The 22938-nt window shown below is 44.1% G+C and overlaps 2 protein-coding genes across 2 annotated transcripts in view; both read left to right on the top strand.

Moving 5' to 3' along the window:
• LOC307237850 (activin receptor type-2B-like) overlaps positions 1 to 8610 on the top strand; it is a gene marked incomplete at both ends in the record, with an annotated part of 12987 nt that extends 4377 nt beyond the window's left edge. Inside the window, 9 exons of the mRNA XM_080010629.1 lie at positions 1315 to 1430; positions 2841 to 2992; positions 3714 to 3857; positions 4903 to 5046; positions 5599 to 5747; positions 5980 to 6094; positions 7073 to 7211; positions 7294 to 7424; positions 8416 to 8610. Of these exons, the coding sequence (XP_079866755.1) occupies positions 1315 to 1430; positions 2841 to 2992; positions 3714 to 3857; positions 4903 to 5046; positions 5599 to 5747; positions 5980 to 6094; positions 7073 to 7211; positions 7294 to 7424; positions 8416 to 8610 (1285 nt within the window). The remainder of the gene's footprint in view (positions 1 to 1314; positions 1431 to 2840; positions 2993 to 3713; positions 3858 to 4902; positions 5047 to 5598; positions 5748 to 5979; positions 6095 to 7072; positions 7212 to 7293; positions 7425 to 8415) is intronic.
• Positions 8611 to 15329: 6719 nt separating this feature from the next.
• The window catches only part of LOC307238456 (rho GTPase-activating protein 29-like), a 42128-nt gene continuing 34519 nt past the window's right edge, over positions 15330 to 22938 (top strand). Inside the window, exons 1-2 of the mRNA XM_080011440.1 lie at positions 15330 to 15469; positions 17279 to 17706. Coding sequence (XP_079867566.1) covers positions 17373 to 17706 — 334 coding nt within the window. The 5' untranslated portion in view covers positions 15330 to 15469; positions 17279 to 17372. The remainder of the gene's footprint in view (positions 15470 to 17278; positions 17707 to 22938) is intronic.

Here is a 22938-nt window from a genome sequence, read left to right as displayed (position 1 = left end):
CCTCAGAGACAGTAAATTGGTCGTTTTGGGCAGTTTTTCCGTGATGTTGTTACGCCGGGGGAAAACCCCCAAAGCAGCCATGACTCGGTGTACCTTAATTTAAATGACACGATTGAACCAAAACAATTTTAAAGGGAACCTAAGTACACAAGTTAGTGAGCAAGTACAGAAAACCCCAAAAGGAAACAGATAGGGGTCGTTGTAAAAGGCACCAGTATACTGATGAGGAAACAGAATGAATAAGTTCTTAGAGCGAGAAGCAAACTCCATTTCCCTGTGTTTGCTCCATTTACCACATGGTGGCTTGTGTCATAGTTGATCGGGTGACACAGTTTACTGGTATTTTGTTTTTGTACTTCATTCCCTCCCCGTGTCACGGTGAACAGGCTTTGTATCGGATGCTCTGACGGTGCAGTTTTGGGGACATGTTTGCCAGCGTTTCTTTTTCATGAAGGTCTTTTGTTTGTCGTTGCACTGTCTGCGTTCCCCTGCCGCTGCTGGCACTCACCCAAAGAGGGAATTAAAAATCATTGTACGGGTGAGTGTTTTTTTTGGGCAGGGGTGGTGGTTGGGGGACAAGAGTTAATGGGAAAGACCAAAACAACAGCGGAAATACACTTTTGTATCCATGGGTGGAGGTGTAACGTATCTCTGCCCCCTGAAAGTCGAAGGAGTTGAATAATCAGTGGGAAACCCGTCAGTCGACTGAGAATCTTCAAGTCGAGCAGCCGTTTTATTTTATTTTATTTTGTTTATTTATTTTTTCAGTCAGTGTGCATTACAATAAGAGGATAACACAGATAGAAGATTACAAAAATGCATAGGGATAACATTTCAATGGGGAATTCTAAATAGGAGGAATCATAAATATATATTTATGTGTGAGTCGTCCGGACACGGACCCTGACACGGCTCTCCATGCGCCCCGATCGCCGTGTCCCGTCCCTCAAAAAATAAAACGACTAAAACCAGTGTGGGCACGGGGAAAGGGGGAACGGTGCGCAACTCGCAGACTCTTTTAAGATTATCTTCTACGCATAACGCATGGAGGGGTGTTGATCGAGGAGAGAGTCACGGAGAAAGTGTCCCCATTACGCACGGTGTGTGTGTGTGTGTGACTATACAATACACCTAATTGTAAACTATACACGATAATCAAACTTGTAACATCCAAAATGTCATACGTTAATTTAAAACAAGTGCACATTTTTGTATGGGGGAGTTACAGAAGGAATGAATACGAGGATGTCACTGTTTTTAAACTGTGTCCTAAACTCTGAGGTAAAGCCGGTGTGTTTGATGTGGCTCTTCCAGGCAGGAGTGCGTGTCCATGGAGGAGAACCCCCAGGTCTTCTTCTGCTGCTGCGAGGGAAACTACTGCAACGAGAGGTTCACGCACCTCCCCGACCTGATCGGCAGCGGCAGCCGAGGTGAGCGGCCCCCAAAAAGCAAAGAATTTGGCTGAGTGGCGGAGGAGGAGGAGGAGGCTTGGTGGTGTTTGGATGAAGCTATTCAAGCCACACGTAGACATGTTGACAGAGACGCGTTGTGTTTTCACTCGCCATCGAGAGTCAGCGCCCTGCCAAATTCCAGATAATTGGACACGTCAGGACCCGGTGTAACGTTTCCACACTCATATCACTTCCATATGTGCTGGGCGTGGGCGGAGGGGGAGGAGGTGGAGGAGGGGGGAAAAACAAGAAGCTGTGACATGGAAGGCGGCAATCTTGGCTCGTCCACACATTCTGTGGTGGGTGGATTCAGGATTTCTTGTTTGTGTAAACAAAACAGATAAAAATGAAACAGAAATTGGACGGGTCCTGGGGAGGTAAAAGAGAGGGAGCGAGAGAGGGACATATGTCTCTTTTGTACATGTGTGCAGAAGGACGAGGAAGAAAGGAAATGTCCGACAGCTGTCAAGGAGTGTTACAGACACGGTTATTTAACGCGTCAGGCGCAACAAGATGTGACACGCTGCGCCGTGTGTCTTGAACTCATTATGTTGTCAGTGAGTGGAGGCTGTGTGTGTGTGTCTGTGTGTCTGTCTGTGTCTGTGTGTGTGTCTGTGTGTGTGTGTGTAAACAGTGATGGAGATGTCGAGGAATGTCACTCAAGGGAAGAATGTGAAGCTTTTCTAGGAGCTCTGATCAGTTTGACCGACCCCTACGACCCTTGGTGTGTGTGTTCCTACCTTTTAGGGTGCTTTTATTTATTTACAGTGCAGAGGAGTAATGTGGCTTCCGTCACCGCCGTTGTTGTCTTTTTGGCCAATATCGTCCCTTATTCTGTCCGTTCAGATACTCAGTCTCAGGGTTTCACAAGTGGAGCCGGAACAGCAAAGTCCATTTTGTTTTTTTTTGTTGCTTTTTTTTTCCTGCGGAATAGAAGCCTTAACATTTTAAAACAAACAGTTAAAAGTGCTAAAGCTTAATTGAAAAAAATGACACATTTGCATAAAAACAAAACTGTTGTTTAGCTTCAGCGTTAAGTGTAAAATCCCCCCCCCCCCCGTTCTGTTGAAACATGTTCTCAGAACAAAAAATCCCCAAATGCTTCCATCACGTCCTATATTCATGTGATATTGTCTGGATGTCAGTGAGACAGTGGTATTCAGACTAGTATATTATATATTTTAAAGACAAGTGGGTTTATTTTCAAGAGTTAATTGAATATAATACAAAATAGAATTTGTTCATAATTGCATTTATTTTCGTTAGTATTATTTTGTCATTAGCTCTGAACCTTTCTGTGTGAGGAGGATCCTACGGAGGGGCTCAGCAAAATAGGTTTGAATACCACTGCAATTAGCTGATGACATATAGTTTGTTTTGTTTTTCCAGTGAAGATCCGGCCTCCCCCCAGGGTGCCGTCGCTGCTCAACGTGCTGGTCTACTCGCTGCTGCCACTCTGCGTACTCTCCCTGGCGCTGGGCCTCGCCTTGTGGATGTACCGCCAGCGCAAGCCGCCCTACGGCCACGTGGACCTCAGCGAGGTAAGGGTCCCCAGCCACCACTGAGTCCTGGGATACGTTCAGTGTTTCCCCTCAAAGTCCAAAACACACGTGTGCTACATAAAAAAAAAAAAAAAGATAATTTAGCAGATTTCTTTTTTTTAATTATTTTGACCGTGACGGTGACAACAATGAGAGCTCTGACAATTACTACATAATCGCCTGATCGCAATTATTTTAGAAGATCCTAACTCTTTTAGTAAAATTGCCATAATCCAAATGTCTTCGGGGACTTTTTAAACCAATGTGAGAAATGTTGCGATAAATAGAATGTGAATGAGGTGAGTTTGCATCTGTTGGGTTGATGCAAAATTACTGTACTAAAATCAAATGGCCTGGCTCCTGTGAAAGTGGGGAAATACACCTTCCAAAAACTTCAAAACGTAATACTTAGTTTTGTAAGCTATGCAAGGTCTCACTCTGAACTAAGAAGTGACTCATCCCCTCAAATTGAAATGGTCTATTCAAGCTGGGGGCATGGGTGGAGGGGACATGCTGCATTTATGCACATTGCAGCAGATCTCCAAATGAAGCACAAAAAGACAGATTTTAAGTCAGTTTCAAGGAATGTCTGCATTTCTCCTATTTAAATTATTTAAATTTCATTTACACAGCGCGGACATTTTACTGAAACCGACAACGAGGTTAACTGCCCAAGTGTCACCTTTTCCTCATGTGAGTGTGTTTTTCCCTGCTTTCCCAGGACCCGGGCCTGACTCCACCTTCGCCCCTGGTGGGGCTGAAGCCGCTGCAGTTGCTGGAGATCAAAGCCAGGGGGCGCTTCGGCTGCGTGTGGAAAGCTCAGCTGATGAGCGAGTTTGTGGCCGTCAAGATCTTCCCTGTTCAGGTTGGTCTCCTCTACTGCGTGGCCCCTCTCCGTGCACACCAAAGTTTAGATCGGGCCCAAAAAAACAAGGCTGACCGGAGCCAGGCACGGGTCTGTTCCATTTGCTGCATTCAGGAGCCCGGCCCGGCGCCCGGTTTAAAACCAGAATTTAAAACCAAAGTTTTCTTGAAGTGTGGCGCCGTGGGCAGCGAAAACCCGACACTTAGATTTCAAATCGCAACCTTTGATTGACTGGTGATTTTAAAAAAACTTAATAGGTGGGGATGGTAGCTCAGGCGGTAGAGCTGGTGGTCTAGTGATCTAAAGGTTGCTGGTTGGATCCCAGGCTCCTCCTGCTAGCATGCTGTAGTGTCCTTGAGCAAGACACTTAACCCTTAATTGCTCCTGATGGCTGCGTCCGTCGGTGTTTGAACAATTGTAAGTCGCTTTGGATAAAAGCGTCTGCTAAATGACTAAATGTAAATGTAAATATACAATGTTGTTAAGAATAGTTAAATAGATAAATAATGCTACACCATAAATAGAAGGCTTTGTGGCTGTGTGCGCGCAACTTTTTATTATGTATATTAGATTAAAATGCCATTTTTCAATTCATTTTTGTATTCTCAAAATAACACGGATATTGAATTTACGCTTTGTTAGGAACATTGGTCTCGAGTTGAACAGACAATTGTTTTGTAGTACAGTAATATTGTATCCCAGTATTTTATGTCTTAAAGTATGTTGTTTTTTATCTCTCAACTTAACACACTAAAATAGTAAGATACCTCTGTTTTGGTCTTCAGGCAGCATATAGTGATATACTTAATGTGTCTCCAGTACAAAGCCTGTCTCTCTGCTTCATTAGTCTGAAAAGCACTTAATGATATGTTCATTTCATTAAAAGAGCTCTGATAATTAACCGTTAATTAAGCGTCTTCACATAGATTCCCATTACTGCCGCAGTTGTTGCCGTCCATGCTCGACTTGCAGGAGGGTCGCTCTGTAATCTCTGTTTTTTTTGGGGGGTTTTTTGTGTGCTGTTTTGGCATTGTTGCCGGTGCAGGACAAGCAGTCGTGGCAGAACGAGCGGGACATCTTCCTGACGCCCGGGATGCGACACGACAACCTGCTGCGCTACATCGCCGCCGAGAAGCACGGCAGCAACCTGGAGACGGAGCTGTGGCTCATCATGGAGTTCCACGAGAGGGTGAGGCCACCAAAACATCACAAAAAAACCCTTTCTTTAGGTTCCAATTTTAGTAAAAAAAAAAAAACCTGATAATAATTGCCATTAATCACACAAATATCATACGATTTAATTGTTTCAAAGGCCTAAAATACTGTATATATTACCACCGCAAAGTATGCCAAAATGACATAAAATCGTAATATTTTATTAACCTAACCGTTGATTCGGTATGACTCAAGATCATAGAATTTCATTTTTTTTAGTGAATTAATTTAGAATAAAATCTTTATTTCTTCACCATTCGTCGGCGGGCCCCATCATGGGCCTCTGTGGACTGCCGGTTGATCTATGGTGTCCAATTATTTCCCCCTTTTTATGAAATAAAGTAGACTAAAAGCTATCTGCGTGGCACAGCCTCTTCCACATTTTCAGCACTAGAACGTCTTTCTCAGCTGTATCCACTTATTAACTGCCGTCTCAGCAATTACACGTTTTGGTGAAATTTCCAATCCGTCCTCAGTGTAATGGTGTAATTACAGCAATCTCTTTATTCCCCGGCGGCGTGAGCAGGGCTCCCTGACGGACCACCTGAAGGGCAGCACCGTGTCCTGGAGCGAGCTGTGCCATATCGCCGAGACCATGTCCCGCGGCCTGGCCTATCTCCACGAGGACATCCCCAGCTACAAGGGGGAGGGACCCAAACCCACCATAGCACACAGGTAAACAAAAAAAAAAAAACACAAAAAAAACCCCACTCTGAATCCTGTGATTTTTTATTTATTTTTTTTTTACCCCTTTGGTCACGAGTTAATTTAGTCGTTTTCATCCTAGCGGCAAATAGCCCATTAGGATAATGATCTAAATAATGTCGTTTTGCGAAGGAGGATGCGGGCGACTGCATCCGCTCTCTAATGATGGCTAATGGCTCTGTTTCAAACTCCCACTTGGCAGGGACTTCAAGAGTAAGAACGTGATGCTGAAAGACGATCTGTCTGCCGTGATCGGAGACTTTGGGCTGGCCGTGCGGTTCGAGCCCGGAAAGCCCCCGGGAGACACTCACGGACAGGTAGCTTCGCACTGCGGCTCTCAGCTTCCATACTTGTGTCCATGTCACAGCTTTTTATTTTTCATCCCTATAATCCTGATTGTATCAGAGATTCCAAACCTTTTTCCACATCGAGGAGGCCACAGAGGTTTTCACCATTAATTGTTTTGTTGGGGACCCCCTGGAGACTCATGAAGGTCCCCTGTGGGTCCCCTGACCACATATTTAGAACCACTGACTCACAGTATATGCCCAGGCAACCATCAGCTTTGCTGTGGAGCTTTACATGGGAGTTACACCTTGTACGTACACAATTCTTCATTCTTCAATTCGTCAATGTCATGCATCTGAGATCGCCCCCTGCTGGATGGACTCAACCTTGGAGGAACATGGCGGAGAATCTTGCTTTGTCTGTGTCGACTGGTCTGTGTTTGCGTTTATATGTTTATATATCCGTTTATATGTGAATTGGGAATGGATCTTATTTTGTGTTGGTTTAAATTATAACATTTAAATTACAACTCGATATTTTGTCTCACAAAACATGCACTGTAAACACGTTGGTTTATTCATGGCGACAACCACTTTGCGATGAAGTCTTTTATATATTTATTCATTTATTTTAATTTTCCCAGTGCATAGTTCCAAATTCCTGACCGTCCACAAGGGTGTGCTGCATTTTGGCTCCATCACGGAGCTCCCCCATTGACTTGAATGACTTCCTGTCAAATCCGTTCACTTCCGTCAGTTGTGTACGAGGCGCTTCCTTAACTGGACGTAAACAAGCAGAGGATGTAGAGCACGCCCACGGGGTGTGTGTGTGTGTGTGTGTGTGTGTGTGTGTGTGTGTGTGTGTGTGTGTGTGTGTGTGTGTGTGTGTGTGTGTGTGTGTGTGTGTGTGTGTGTGTGTGTGTGTGTGTGTGTGTGTGTGCGCGCGCCATTACATGCATCATTCTCCACACTCTGATGGTAAAAGAACCTTCTCCTGGGTGTGGACAGGTGGGCACCAGGCGCTACATGGCCCCCGAGGTCCTGGAAGGAGCCATCAACTTCCAGAGGGACTCCTTCCTGCGGATCGACATGTACGCCATGGGCCTGGTGCTGTGGGAGCTGGTGTCCCGCTGCTCCGACTTCGACAGTGAGTGGGGGGGGAAACCACCGCGGGGACGTTCCTCCTCTCCCAGGGTCACTCCGTCTTAAACGTGCGTGTTGATTCCCAGGCACGCTGGGCGAGTACATGCTGCCGTTCGAGGACGAGATCGGCCAGCACCCCTCCCTGGAGGACCTGCAGGACGTGGTGGTGCACAAGAAGATGCGTCCCGTCATCAAGGACTTCTGGTTGAAGCACCAGGTGAGGAGCGCCGGCCGTGTTTCCGGAGGGGCGTGGGGGGGCGTGGACAGGGCGCGGCGTGGGAATTTGTTCCGTCTCCCGGCCGTGGTGTTAGGAGGCAACGGAGCTGCACCGTCACCGCAACTGGGTTTATTCTTGGACGGCGATCACGAGTTAAAGTCTCTTATCGGCCAAAATGCAATGTTCTGTGAATCTAAGGAACGTGAAACCCAACTGGACACGGGTTGGATTCGTCTCATGGTTTGGATCACAGTTGTAAAGTTTTGCACGACGATTAATTGTCGTGCAAATAATTGATTAAAAAAAAAAAAAAAGTTTGTTTTTTTCTCCTGTGTAGTGTGTTGAATCCTACACACACACACACATTATGAAGAAAGGGAACTATTGACATCAGAGCTTTTTAGGCTTTGTAAACAGGGGCTGATGTGGCATAAATAAGAAGTTAAATACACAAAAAGCATAGTGATTAAATGTACAATGAAATCACTAAATATGACAAGAACCACTTGTCAGTCTATATAACAGTGTTTTATGGCCAAAACCAGCCGGACACACTGACCGACCTGAACCCAGCCTGAGAGGATGTATTTTAATTGTACATACTTGACGGATGACGGTAACGAATTTATAAAGGGGTGGAAGTGTCACTAGTGGGTCGGCTGCTGTTGGGTCGGCCCGTTCCTCGGGGCGGGGGTGATATAACGTTTGTGATTTGATTTGAGACTAGATCAGGGATGGGATCAGGGTTGTAAACCCAGTTAAATGCAGCCATTGAGGCTGCTTCACAGTCAAGCCAATCAGTTTCCTGGACATCGCACACCGTTAAAATCAACCAAGAAAATCTTGAAATGTGGGCCAGGTATTCTGAGCGCACCAAAACAGCGTCAAAAACTATCGATGTTGAGGTATTTGTTGGGGGAAAAAAAAAAAAAAAAAAAAAAATCTCTTTAAATACTAAAGTCTGCCTCCTGACTTCCTGTCTGCTCCCCAGGGCCTGAGCCAGATGTGCGAGACCATCGAGGAATGCTGGGACCACGACGCCGAGGCGCGGCTGTCGGCCGGCTGCGTGGAGGAGCGCATCGGCCAGATCGCCAGGACCACCGCCGGCACTACCTCAGACAGCCCCGTCGCCATAGTGACGGCCCTCGCCAACGAGGACCTACCTCTCAAAGAGTCCAGCACCTGAGCGGGGGGTGTGTGTGTGTGTGGAGGGGGGGAGCTCTTCCTGACTGTTTTTCCTTTCCCCCGCCCTGAGCCCCCCCCCCCCCCCCCCCCCCCCCCCCCGAATCCAAATCTCAGCGGATCTCTGTGAAAACTTCAGAAAGAAGACGAAGAAACACAACAACTTGAAGACAGCTGCTATTTCATCTCAATATTATCGTTTTGTTTTTTTCTCTCTCTCTCTAATCTTTTGGAGTTTTTATTTTATTTTTAATTATTTTATTTTTATTTTATTTTTTTGTTTGTTTCAACACATCCATCTGCTGTAGTTTATAAAGTAGTGCAACTATTTCCACCGGGGCCCGTCTGGAGAACAGCCGCGTGTGGAGTGGTGAACTCTGCGTCGTTTACCTCGTGTGTTTAACTTTATCTTTTTAATTACCTCATACATCGACGATGTTCTACTTTTGATATTTTTATATTTTCCCAGCGCCGGTCGCTCTCGCCGGCGACCACGTGCACTGAAACCATGGGACAGCCGTCAACGCCGCGGCTCTCGGAGGAACCGCTTTTCAGACTTTTTTTCTGGGGGGGGGGTCAACTCTGCATTTCATCTTCCTCGGGGGGAGGAGGAGGGGGTGGGGGGGGGGGGGGGGGGTTATAACGCAGCCGCGTTCGCAAATCTGTGAAGGGTTAAAAAAACAAAAAAAAACCAGAGCGGCCGTGCGAGGGAAGCAGGGGCACGTGATTAAAGCGTTGTTGCCGTTGTTTTTATTTTATTGAAAGCAAAATTTGGGGCGGGGGTGTTGGGACTTTTGAAAGGTTTTGGTGACGGATGTCCCTCGGGAACTACCTCTCAGGTATCCAGTAGGCCTACTTTGAAACATTTTCTATGAGTTCAGAGCCGAGCTATCTGGCTTACGTGGACAATATGTATTCCAGGATTTTAGGATTTGTTATTGGTTTTTTTTGGGTGTGTTTTTTTTTTTTTTTTTTTTTTTTTTTTCTCGGTAGAAATAGTTACTCCTTTGTCGGTTCCAGTGGCATCGATCATTGCTTTTTGTTATTGCAATGTTACACATTCATGAACATTTTTGTTTTTCTATTTTTTTGAATTTTATTCCCGTATTTTAAATTTTTTTTTAAATTTTTTTTTTTATAAACCATGTGTTTTGTGAGTGTTTGCGTGAATTGAGAATGTGATGTGCGACTGTTTTTATTTTTTTATTTTAATTTTAATTTTGTTTTTAATTTGTAGGAAGTTGGGACACACAGTTCGGTTCATCCTCATCGTCACGACGGCCACTTGAGAAGGCAATATGTCTGTTGTTATTATTATTATTATTATTATTATTATTATTTTCCTCATCTTTTAAAGAGACTGAGTTGGACGCCGGTCCCAGATACCTCAGCCACCACACGTCAGGACGCCTGGCGAGCTTCAACCCGTTGCCTAGGTCTCCGTTGCGATGCCATAGTTTTACCGTTTTGACATTGAGAAAACCACAACATTTGAATGTCTGTTATGCTGCTGTGACTATTCCAGGATACTCAAGGATTTCTAGTTGTTCACGTATTCGTTTAATACTAAGGCTAACATGTGATAACTCTCCATAATATTATGTGAGGCTAGTGTTTTAATTATTATTTTTTTATTTCTTCTTTTTTGTCTTCACTGTGTAAGCCCTCAAGCTGCTTACTTCTCCAGACTGACCTCAGATATTCTGACAAGTACCTCAGGCTTTTTCTACACGTTTATCTGACGTTTATGTATTTGATTGTGTTTTAGTCGTTGATATATTTTATTGCCGGTCTGTGGAGATTTTTCTTTCTTAAAAAGAGCCTGACCCATTTGTTGTCAAGGTGTAATTGCCGTACAAACCTTAAAAAAAAAACAAAAAAAAAAACAAGTTATCCTTTGTAAATAGACCTGTATACACAGTTGCCGAAACACTGATATATTTTTGTTTTGTTTTTTTCTTTCTTTTAATACAGTATTGGGGCATTATTGTTTTTCATTTCACATGAGTGGAAAGGGACTTCTCACTGCTCCCCCGCCCCCCTCCCCCTCCCGACACACACTTTATTTAAGTCATTTTGACATTAATCCCTGTGATATCAATTTTTTTCGTGGTGTATTTTCTATCGGATTTCGGAGAAAGGTCGGTCGGTCGGTCGTTCGCCAGGTTTCGCCGATTATAATGGAGTCGGTTCCTCTGGGTCGGAAGCTGTGTTGGTCGCACTTACAATTAGAGAAAGAAGAAGAAAAACAAACAAACAAACAAACAAAAAAAAGCGTATAGTAAAAAAACAAAGTGTGTGATGTCTATTGGCGAAAAGAAAACAAAACCTGTTTATAAAGACCCCTGATGTGTGAGCGGCTGCAGAGAGGGAGCCAGTTTGAACAGTATTACCTCGATATTAACCTGCTGATGTGATGTTTAAACCTGTCCCGTGCTAGATAGTGGAGTGGGACGGCAGTACAGCGACATCCACAGGTCCTTTATGTCTCCATAAAAAAAACCAGAACGATATAATTCCATACACAAACACAGGTCCACGTCTCATCAGCGTCATTACAACGCCATTAGAATTTGCGGGGTTGTAACGATGTCGCGTGAGTCATTTTACTTTATTTTAATTTTTTTATTTTTTATTTTTGGCCCCACGGGCCCAGCAATATTTATTGAAAAAAAAACAGCAATAGTCACACGGAACGTTACAGATCCAGTCATGAATAGACATCTCTGTGGTGACTTGGAGCTCTTCCTCCGGGGTCCGGGCTGCAGTCACGCTCGACTCGCTTGCGTTTTTGGGGGAGGAGGGAAGTCGGAGTAGGCGTTCCGCCCCCGGACCCCCGGGGGGCGTCGTGCCAGGAACCCATCACAACGCGTGGATCGGCCCACTACCTCCGACGCGGAGCACCGCCTCCCAACCGCCAGGAAACCACTTTTACCTCATGCATCAGCTCACTGGTCGCTAACGAACACGGACAGTTGTCGTCCTCAACAAAAACAATGTGTATATAATTACTTGAGAAATGTTAAAAGGGGGTTTCTTCCTTTTCATGTTTGAATCCTGTGAAAATGATTTGATTTGCAGTCGACGTGTTGTTCACCTCTTGTGGTTTGAGTGGATGGAGCTGTGTGTGTGTGTGTGTGTGTGTGTGTGTGTGCGTGTGAGAATGGTAATGTGTCCGTGGGCTAATACATTTAGAAATATAAACTAGATGAGATTCATCTTTTGTATATTAAAAATAAAGACAAAACACTGTTTAACCATGCATTGGATCTTGGATTTTTATTTTTTAAATTTAATTTAAATGTTACAATAACATTACACATTACAAAAGAAGTTCCAAGTATTAACCTTTAGTCCACAATCCACATATGTTGCTCTGAGGCGCTCATACGGAATGCAGTGTTAATAGAGCTATATTGTACATAAATAAAAAAATAAACCCGAAAATGACACTCCTGTGGGCATGTGTTGCAACAATAATGTATATAGACCGTAAAAATAAATGGTAAAAAAAAGTATAAGGCCAGGAAAACCATTTTTGTTCTGTTACAGTTAGATATGAGGTCCTGGGATTTAGACAGGTAGGTAGGTAGATGGGTGGGTTCAGCAGCCTTGCAGCAGAGATCCTGTGATGTCGGGAGCTTTTATATCACGCACTTACAATGTTCCTCCTGTTGCCCCCCTCAGCCAAGTGGAACTCCAGGGAATATTGGAGGCCTAATTCTGTAGCTGCTGTTGCTTCGTCTAGATTGAAGTGAGTGAATTCCTACCAGGAATTGGTAGGAATACCAGGTCCAGGTTGGCGTGGAGGACGACATCATCTACCCCCTGCACCAGGTGTACTCCCATCTGAGGCCGTGTACAGTAGCTGCATATACCAGGTCGACCTGCATGGACTATCAAAACTACCTGCATGGATCATCAGACCTACCTGCATGGACTGCCAGTCAAGGCAGGGAAGCCTGTTAGACATGGGGATGATGAGCAACACCAGGATGTCCCCCGGAAACTGTCTCCTGCTGTCACCATCTCTGTTCACCCTCTGCACCTCTGTACAGAGGTCTTCGGGGCGACCCAGGAGCTGGCGTTGGGTCCTCAGATGGAGTAGGCGTCCCCTGACCTCTGTTGCCCTTCAGGGGGAGGAGGTGGAGACGGGGGACTCCTACAGGTTCCCGGGGATGCAGATCGACAACACAATGGACCGGTCCCACAGCACTGAGGCCCTCTACGGGAGAGAACAGAGCAGACCGTTCTTCCCGAGGAGGCCCAGGTGCTTCAGGCTGCTGCAGATGTTCTACCAGTCAGTGGTAGCCAGTGTACTTATATACTGTATATATTTTTATACCAGTATATCATGCTATACTATATTTCAATACACCACTCTCTTACTAGTACTAGTATTGCCTGCTGCCTCCTTGATCCGGATCCAGATAAGCGGCATGAAAATGGATGGATGGATGGATGGATGGATGTATTATTTATGTGTAATCTGATAGTGGTGTGGCAAAATATCCTTAGCTATCTCCCAAATAGGAGCCTTTCTGTGTGGAGTTTTCATGTTCTCCCCGTGCTCACATGGGGTTTCCTCCACCTCACGTCAGTAAGGACCCCCACCAAAAACATGCACCCATCATCGTCTGACCAGCGATGGACACTTATCACCTGGTCCCCGGGCGCGTCCACGTATGCTGCCCACTGCTCCTGGCTGTGCCCCCGGAGGAAGGACAAGCCAGGATGGGTCAAAAGCAGAGGATCCATTTCACCGGCCACGGTCAAAGCATGTGTTGTAGTGTGGTGTGTTGCGTGACGAATAAAGACTGTTTCTTCTTCTTCTCTTTCTTTCTAATCCGGTAGCGTAGGCTATTACCCAATTGACCTCCTCAAAGCAAAAAGCAAAAGCAGTCTTTCCTTCAGGCTGACCGTCGAGAAAGATGATCCCACACGCTGCTGTAAAGCAAAGCTTGCTTCATTTTCCGTTCGTCTTTTGCTGATGCACAATCTGTGGGAGGCTCATTGTCCTGTGGACTATTTTTCGGTTTCGGTAGCGACAGCCTCATGGCTACATTGGGACACGAGATGGCGCTGACGGTCAAACAGTACTGTGTTTATTTCTCTAATCCTTGGGCTGGTGGCGTTCAGCAGCAGATGTTTGTGAAGGCCTGATCCCACTTGAAGCGAAATGAAAATAAATGTCAAAGCGCACTTTTAATTTGAACAGTGAAACGATCTTGTGTTTCATTTTGTCGTGTTGGGCGCTAAATATATAGTAATTACATCATAAACACATAGTAATTACTTTTTAATCATATAGTAAATACAAGTAACTACTTTGTAATTATATGGAAATGCATAGTGAATACATCATAACAAACATAGTAATTATGTATTTATGATACTATATACAGTACCATACGGTATATGGGGTACTTTACAGTATTTACAGAATGTTAGATATTTGGATATATTACGCTGGCCGATCGAACACTAAAATATTTGCGCGTACACAAGGCTACTGACGGCGGTTTGTTGGTAATCACTGCAAAGCAACGCACCCCACCGCGCCAGAACGAATCACACTGCACCTCGAGCAGACAGACGCTCCAACCGCCGAGGAAGCGCAGGAGCAGCGGCTCGTCCGCTCGTCCGCTCGTCCGCTCGTCCGCCGGGAGACGACCGACGCGCCCCCCCGCGGTCTGGGTTGCCAGACAATGATGGATTTCTTGATGGATTTCATGGTGGGAAAATGTACATTAGTAAAAAAAAAAAAAAAAATTAATAATAAAACAAAGAAAAAAATAAAGTGAGACACTTGGTAAAAACGTTGCGGTCCGTTTGGAAGTCTAATGAAATACAATGCAATACAATGTAATATAGTATAATAATCATATAATATCATATGATATAAGACAATATGACTTCATATAATCTCCCTCACCTCCTTCTCTGCTTAGAATAGGCTTTAGGCAACTTTATACATATTATACAGTGATATTTAAACAACATATTGTTGTTAAACAGGCCGATATGATTTCGTCACCCAGTCCAACACCACTATAATACAATAAATGAACCATAGTATAACAGTACACATTACATTAAATGAAATTACATTATGTCATTCAGCAGACGCTTTTATCCAAAGCGACTTATAGTAGTAATGAATCGAATAAAGTATTTATAGATAATAATATAGTGAATATATTAATGATAACAATATATTATAGTAATAATAAGTCGAATATATATAATAATGAATATAGGCCAGGTCGTAAAAAAAATGGGAGACATTATAAATCAATAAAGTGGGCTATCTCCCGCACAAGCAGCGGGGTTGAGCAGTCTTTTGTCATTTAGCTCGACCTGGCAACCCTACGGGGTAGCACGCCGCTGCATTCCACTGCAACGCAACTCGGAAAAAAAACAAAAACCCCACCTCCTCCTTGGAATAGCGCACACAAACTACCCCGCAGGTTTTTAGCTCCCCTGAAGATGCTTGTAGACCTAACTTGCTTTCAAAAAAAAACCCTCCCAAAAAAAAAATCATTGCCGGCGTCAAACGTCCCCCCCCCCCCCCCTCCCCCCCTCGCCGTGGCACAGAATTGAACTCGGAAGCGTGAACGGCTTCCACGGAAACGCAGATTTCCGACACCCGGGGAATGCGTCGCGCGTCACGTGACCTCCGGATTGGCTGAACGGCTATTTGCGCGGAGAGCGGCGCCCGGACGCAGCTCGCCCCGCAGCCGCCGCCGAGGAGCCCGAGTCTGCCCGAATACAATGGACGTACGCTTGTTTTTTTGACCGTGTGGCCCAAACTGCGCTCTTCCAACAGCCGTGGTCGGTATGTCACCGGGGCCGCCGGACAGGTGAGCGTTTTCTCCGCCTGCTCTGTCTTTTCGATTTGCCGGAGGAAAGCGCAGCGAAGGAAAAGTTTGCCAGCGGGGCAGCGGACGAGCCAGTGGTGGAGCCACAGCATCTTGTTTTTATTATAATAATAATAATAATAATAATAATTATTATTATAATTATCATCATCATCATCATCATCATCATCATTATTATTATTATTAATATTATTGTTATTATTATTATTATTATTATTATTATTATTATCATCATTATTATTATTATTACTACTACTACTACTACTACGGCTACTATATTATTATTATTATTATTATTATTATTATCATTATTATCATTATTATTATTATTATTATTATTATCATTATTATTATTATTATTATTATTATTATTACTACTACTACTACTACTACTACGGCTACTATATTATTATTATTATTATTATTATTATTATTATTATTATTATTATATTGTATTATTATTATCATCATTATTATTATTATTATTATTATATTGTATTATTATTATTATTATTATGTTGTATTATTATGTTGTATTATTATTATTATGATGATGATTATTATTATTATTGTTGTTGTTGTTATTGCTATTATTATTATTATTATTATTATTATTATTATTTTATTATTATTATTATTATTGTATTATTATTACTATTATTGTTATTATTATTATTATGATAATTCTATTATTATTATTGTATTATTATTGTATTATTACCATTGTTGTTATTATTATTTCTTTTAAAGAAAAAACAACGTTTTGCCGACATGTTTGTCACGTTTTTTTAAACCTGTGTTTTTGTTTTGTCTCTTGGTGCCGGGCGTATGTGGCATATCAGACTTATGAGGCTGCATATCTCTTATCAGCGGTGGAAGAAGTACTCAGAGCTTTTATTTCAGCATAAGTACAAATGCCCCGACGCGATAGTCCTCTAGTAAAAGTGGAAGAACAACACTGACACCCTTATTAAAATACTTGCTCTTAATTGGACTTACGTATAAAAAGTACATGTTATTTCCAGTGCTCTGATACCACAGAGCATATCATTCACCATCCGGTCCCTGCTGTGCCCTTTTCACTGCAGATTTACATCAACAAATACTATAGAAAATACTTTAGATCTTTTTAAAATATAAGTCCTGAGTGTTATCATCTATTAGCTGATTACAATTTACTAAGATCAGATTTATAGGCGGCGTCATAATGATTTACAGAGGTATGACCTCACTGATGATCAGCAATTTGACTGATCCAGCCCCTGATGATTATCATAGACTGCATATGTAAATAGAATTTCTTTATTAAAAACTGATGTAATGTGTCTGTATTTGAAGGAAAAAACAAACAAAAATCATTTGAAAAGAAAGTACTTCAACAAAGTACTGACTTAGTTAATTTCCACCATTGATCTTTATCTGATTTTTGTTTTTGCTTTTGATGCAAACTTGATCAACACTCACGCCTCTAAAACCTAAGCCCGTTGTCTTAATTTGTGCTGACTTCTCCAAAAAGCCTTATCTTATTATATGATCTGATCTGATCTGACCTTATCTTATTATCTGATCTGATCTGATCTGGTCTGATCTCATCTGATCTGACCTTATCTTATTATCCGATCTGATCTTATTATCTTCTCTGATCTGATCTGATCTGACCTTATCTCATTATCTGATCCGATCTGATCTTATTTTATTATCTTATCTGATCGGAGCCGATCTTACCTGATCCGATCAGATCTTATCAGACCTCTTCTTATTATCTGACCTGATCTGATCTGATCTGGTCAGTCCAGGGACCCGGGCAGTGTGAGCTGTGGGGCTAGCCGGCCAGCCTGGTGCACCCGCCCCGTCCCCCGGGGCCCGGCCGCCGCCGCTCGCTGGGATGTTACGGAAGAGCAGCAGCAGCAGCAGCAGCGCTGGTGTCGGAGGTGGTGTCGGAGGTGATGTAGGAGCCGCGAAACGCACGCAGACGCCCAGACACCACTACTCCACCAAGACCTGGGACGTGGGCCGCTCCTCCAAGCACGTCCCCAGCCTGAACACCGTCGGCCGCCTGGAAGGCCACACGGTTGGCCTGGGTGTGGACCTGGGAGTGGGAGTGGGCGTGGGCGAGGGCGTCGCTGGTGTGGACCCGGACTACGTGATGCAGCTGGTGAACGACGTGCGCAGGTTCGCCGACGTGCTGCTCCGCCTGAAGGAGACGCTGCAGTGGAAAGGTGAGGCGGAGCCGCAGCTTTGTTCTGTTGACACTAGAGTTTGGTTTGGGAAGCGTCAGGGGGAGAAGTGTGTGTGTGTGTGTGTGTGTGTGTGTGTGTGTGTGTGTGTGTGTGTGTGTGTGTGTGTGTGTGTGTGTGTGTGTGTGTGTGTGTGTATTCTAGTAATGAGCTCAACGGCTACAGGTGTTTGCCAAAGTTGCAGAACATGAACGGCGGAGGAGGAGGAGGAGGAGGATAACAACTGCTTTCACTCATTTTGTTTCTGTCTCATAGTCCGAGCAGCACTAACGTGTGTTGTTACAACCCTGTGATGATGGATCCATAGTTTGTTGTATCAGGCTCTCATTTCCCTTATTGTCTTGTTAAAAACTTAAACTCTACTAGTGCTGCTTATTCCTAGAGAAGCCTGAGCTGTGACAGTTGGTTGGATACTACCGAAAAAATGTACTTCTTGTGTTGTTCCTGGAGGGAAATACCGCATCAAAACACGATGGAGTCAAGAAAGAAACAAACCAAAATGAGATAAGAGTTAGCGCACATGTATACTATCTATCTACACAAGTTAACATGATGTAGTCCTTTGCTTACTAGTAGCAGTATTCTTACTAGTGGCCATATGCTAACTAGTAGCACTATGCGATTTAGTGACTAGTTAGCCCAATATAAGAAAGTTACTCTACAGTAAGTACAATATACAGTTTTGCGGCGGTGCTAATAATGTTGTTGTACAGTAGTTACAGTAGTGAAAAAAACCAACGTACAGTAGTAACAACAGTCAAGTCTCTGAAGCGTCTGATAAATGACAGTTTGATGTCATAAGTGATTCTCCCTGCAGAGCCTGGCTGGTAAAATCGTCCGATTTTTTTTACCTTTTGACCTTAATGTTTTATCACCAACAACCTGTTGAGTGTGCAGGGCATGGCGTCACTTTTTAAGAATAACAATGGAATAACAGTACGCCGTATCACATTATCGGGATAATGTCCTTGAGGGGGATTCCAAACTACACACACTTGGACTTCTCTAGTCGTGTTGCTTGCTGATGGCATGTGGCCTCGCACATTTTGTTATTTATTTGGGGTATTTTGTCTGCGTTGACACTTGTTGAGCATCCTTTGAACCAAGAACGATATCCCTTGAGGATGTCGAAACCCAAATGTTCAAGGTGAAATATCCTGCTGCTTGATCAATAACACCATGATACTACTATCACTGCTACAAGTGCTCCTCCTCCTGCAGCCAGTACACACAGACACAGACACAGACACAGACACACACACACACACACACACACATACATACATACATACATACATACATACATACATACATATATGCATATATGCATATATACATACATACATACATACATACATACATACATACATACAGACACACCCACATATACAGACACACACACACACACACACACACACACACACCCACCCACATATACAGACAGACACACACACACATACACACACACACACACACACACAGTTTTTCCATTTCCATTCCTCTGGCTGGGGGAGTGGGGACTCCCAGCCGTCGCACAAACATTTGGGATGTTTTACTCCCTTTTGGAACGACCTCTCCTGTGCAATTGGAAAATCCCGATCCACTTTTGGGGCTCGTAGAGCCTCACGTGTCCCCCTCGTTCCCGCTTCCGTAAACCCCTAAATTGGGGGCGAAATGGGGGCGATTCCTCAACCAGGTGTCTCCGGCCACCGCTGCAGTTTGCCGCAGGGTGAGGAGGATACAGGTCAGAGCGGGATTCTAAATACGCTTGGTCCACCGTCCTCCACCCGTGATGTTTGACCCGCATTCAATCCCTTTTGAACAGCTCGGTTGGAGGATACACCTCTTTTCCACATCTCGATTTCTTTATTTATATATATTTTTTAATCGAGCAGTTTCAAGGAATTTGGGGATCTGGTGTCTGTTTTCTAGATGGGCCGTAGGAGATGGGATATCGGAGCGGTATTGTAAGGTTCTGGCAAAGAAAAAATGGAAGGGGAATATGGAGTTTTTTGAGGAAAGAAGATCTTCTAAGAGTGCTGTCTATATTTAAAGAAAATTCCATCACGAGTCTGTTATACTGTGAAAAACAAACATAAACCATCATAATATGGTATTTCAGCCCCATCCCTCTTTCTTGGTGTATCATTTCCATTCTTCCCAGTGGTCATTTTGTGATCTCAACGATGAACGCCAGCCACGGCTTTTCCAGGAGGTGTGTGTGTGTGTGTGTGTGTGTGTGTGTGTGTGTGTGTGTGTGTGTGTGTGTGTGTGTGTGTGTGTGTGTGTGTGTGTGTGTGTGTGTGTGTGTGTGTGTGTGTGTGTGTGTTGACATCCCTAATTGAATTGGATTAACATCTTGTGTTATGGTCTGAGGATCAGATGGGGTCACATGGTCAAGAGAGAGAGAACCACACAAAGACCGTTTTCTACCGTTTTTAGGGCTGGGATAATTTTATTAGGGGAGCAAGAACCGAGGAACCTTTTTTTTTTTGAACCTTTGATTGTATACATGACTGAAAAGTGGGCGACATAACAAGGTCCACCTTGGAAACATAAAGTTAACTGTTAACCGACGTTTCACACATAAAATTACATTTACATAAAAACTGAAAAATAACCATTTATCAAATATAAAATGATAATACAAAGTAATTTGGTTAAATATTGATATTATGTAAAAAGAAAATTGACATTGCACTGAGGCATTGAAAAAATACCTCTTGCTCTATAGGAAATCCATCCACACATTAGCCTGTGGCTGAGAAAGCTGAGAACAGCATGAGCCACATGCCAGGTCTCATGTTATTCTATTCATATTTGGACAGGTCTGTCCGCCACGTACGGTGTGAAACCCACACAATGCAGTTTTTCCCCAACCTACCCTCTCGCTCTGAAAGGCTGTGGCCCGGCGAGAGAGAGAGAGAGAGAGAGAGAGAGAGAGAGAGAGAGAGAGAGAGAGAGAGAGAGAGAGATTTGGCTGTTTTTGGCCAATCGTCTTGAACCTGCTGGAGACGGTGCTTATTTTTCCTTCTCCAGGACGCCCTGGAGACTCGTTTTGGAGCTCATGCCAAAGCCTGCTGGGTCTTCCCTCAGCCACGGGTGGTTTGGTGGGGTGGGGGTTGCTGCTGGACCCACCACATTCATTTCATTACATCCTTAATGCTGTTCCACCCAGAGCCTCCTGAGGTCAGATTGGAATGCCGATTTACATTCACATCCCTTGTACGACCCTCCACCCTCCACCCTATTAAACTGCTTTGGTGGTGGTGCTTTGAAGGTGTGTGTGTGTGTGTGTGTGTGTGTGCGCGCGCGCGTTGAAACAGTAATGAAGATGTCGAGGAATGTCACTCGAGGAAAGAATGTGAAGCTTTTCTAGGAGCTCCGACCGGTTTGACCGACCAGCGCGACCCCCGGTGTCTCCAGATAATCTTTGCCCTCCAGGACTGCTCCACCACCTCGGCCAGATGACCTCTGGTCTGGTCTGTCTCGACTCAGGGCTACGCCTCAGGGCTCCTTTTAATATAAATTCACAATTTTATGACCGCCTAATCAAAAGGATTTTTCATTTGTTTTTTATAAAAACTTTGGTTTTATTTTATGTTGCTGTTTTATGTTGTTTTATTTTGTGGTAGATGGCGGTTAACACACACAAGACGTGACAGGGAGTCTGGCTTTTGTCTGAGTTATGAGCGACACATGCAGCATGAATGTCTTTTATGTCTATTTTACAGCAATAAAAGAAACAAGAAGCTCAATAAACCAAAACTCTGTCCAGGGCTGTAATTACCAGGCTCCTAAAATAGCTCCTACCGTCCAAAGGCCTTATAGTCATATTCTATGACAGTTATTTATACGTGCACATTTAACACACTTGTAACACAGTACACTAATTTCAGGTATATGGTATGTGGTTATGAACGGTATATGATATTATCTCGTGAAGACTAGATGTACCAGTTTAGTTCAGGGATAGGCTTACTGTAATGTATCGCTAAATAGTAAGGGCAACAGTACGGTGAGGGTACATTCCTATGCTGTCAATATTCCAAACATCCAATGAGAACAAAAACATCAACTTTGGCAACTACTAACGGTTGCTTCACTGTTAAGGTCAACATTTCCTCGAAGGAATAAAGGATCCTCCCCCCTTAGAAAAAATGGGTCAGTTCATAAAAGATGGAGCAAGGGCGTGCATTATTGTGGAGTAGAGAGCCCCGCTAATGGTTTTAATCTGGATGGAAGGGGAGCTGCCTCCCCTCCCCTCCCATCCCCCCACTCCTCTGCATACTCTGCATTCCTTTGGAACAAATGTTCGCTTGTAGCTATAGTGCCTTCAGCAGCCCCACGGTAGGTGCCAAACAGATCGTCTGGGGAAAACTTATAAATAGTCTTATTAAAACCCCGAACGTGTAGATCAGGAAAACATAAAAACTTCCTGCCTTCGCACTCCAATCCTATATTTCATTCCGCGTTGAAAAAAGTGGAGAAAAGTGGAGTGTCCTCATAGCCCCCCCCCCCCCCCCCCCCAAAAAAGAAAGAATAGCTACACTTGTTGAAACCGCTTTTCCTTTTGAAATGTCATTTCTGCAGAAATAACAGGTATTCTACACGTGCTTTGTGTCTGAAATTCGCACGTCACAAATTCTTCCCGCCGACCACCTCTGGACTTGTTCGTAACCACGAGGCGACAGAAAAGCGGTCGAATGTGATTAAGAAACGAGGCCTCTCTGCCACAATCTCAGATAGCTGTCAGGAGCGCAGCGTTTCTTCCCTCCCTCCGTTTATCAAGCCAAAAAGTGTCGGAATGTTGAGCCTCGTAGTGGAAGCTATGGATTTTAATGGACCGGTTGAAGCCGAGCGAGACAAGGGCTACGTCCATGAAGGATTGGGCCGCGCTCCCAGCGGGAGATGGAGATAAGGGAAGCGCCCGCTCATCCCCTTGAGTTTTAGCGCATCCAAACCCAGGCGGGACGGCAAGACACAAAAGCCGGCGGGCCCAGAACCGTAACCGCCACGGTATTACCTCCGAGCGTGTCGCCCGAGCCCCAGGTGGAATTAAAATGTAGTTAAATGTGCTTGGAAGGCCGCTGCACAGCCTCGTTCAAACACACCTCGCCTCCCACTGTGCTCCGGCTGTGCTTGAACGGCGTTGTTCTCGTGCATAACGTATCAAAACAACCACGGAGGGGCCGACTTGCGAATCTTCATTCC

Source organism: Zeus faber, assembly GCF_960531495.2.
Source record: "Zeus faber genome assembly, chromosome: 12".
NCBI classification, from domain to species: domain Eukaryota; kingdom Metazoa; phylum Chordata; class Actinopteri; order Zeiformes; family Zeidae; genus Zeus; species Zeus faber.
Note: the sequence above shows the minus strand (reverse complement) of the source record. Positions and strands in the feature narration are given on the sequence as shown.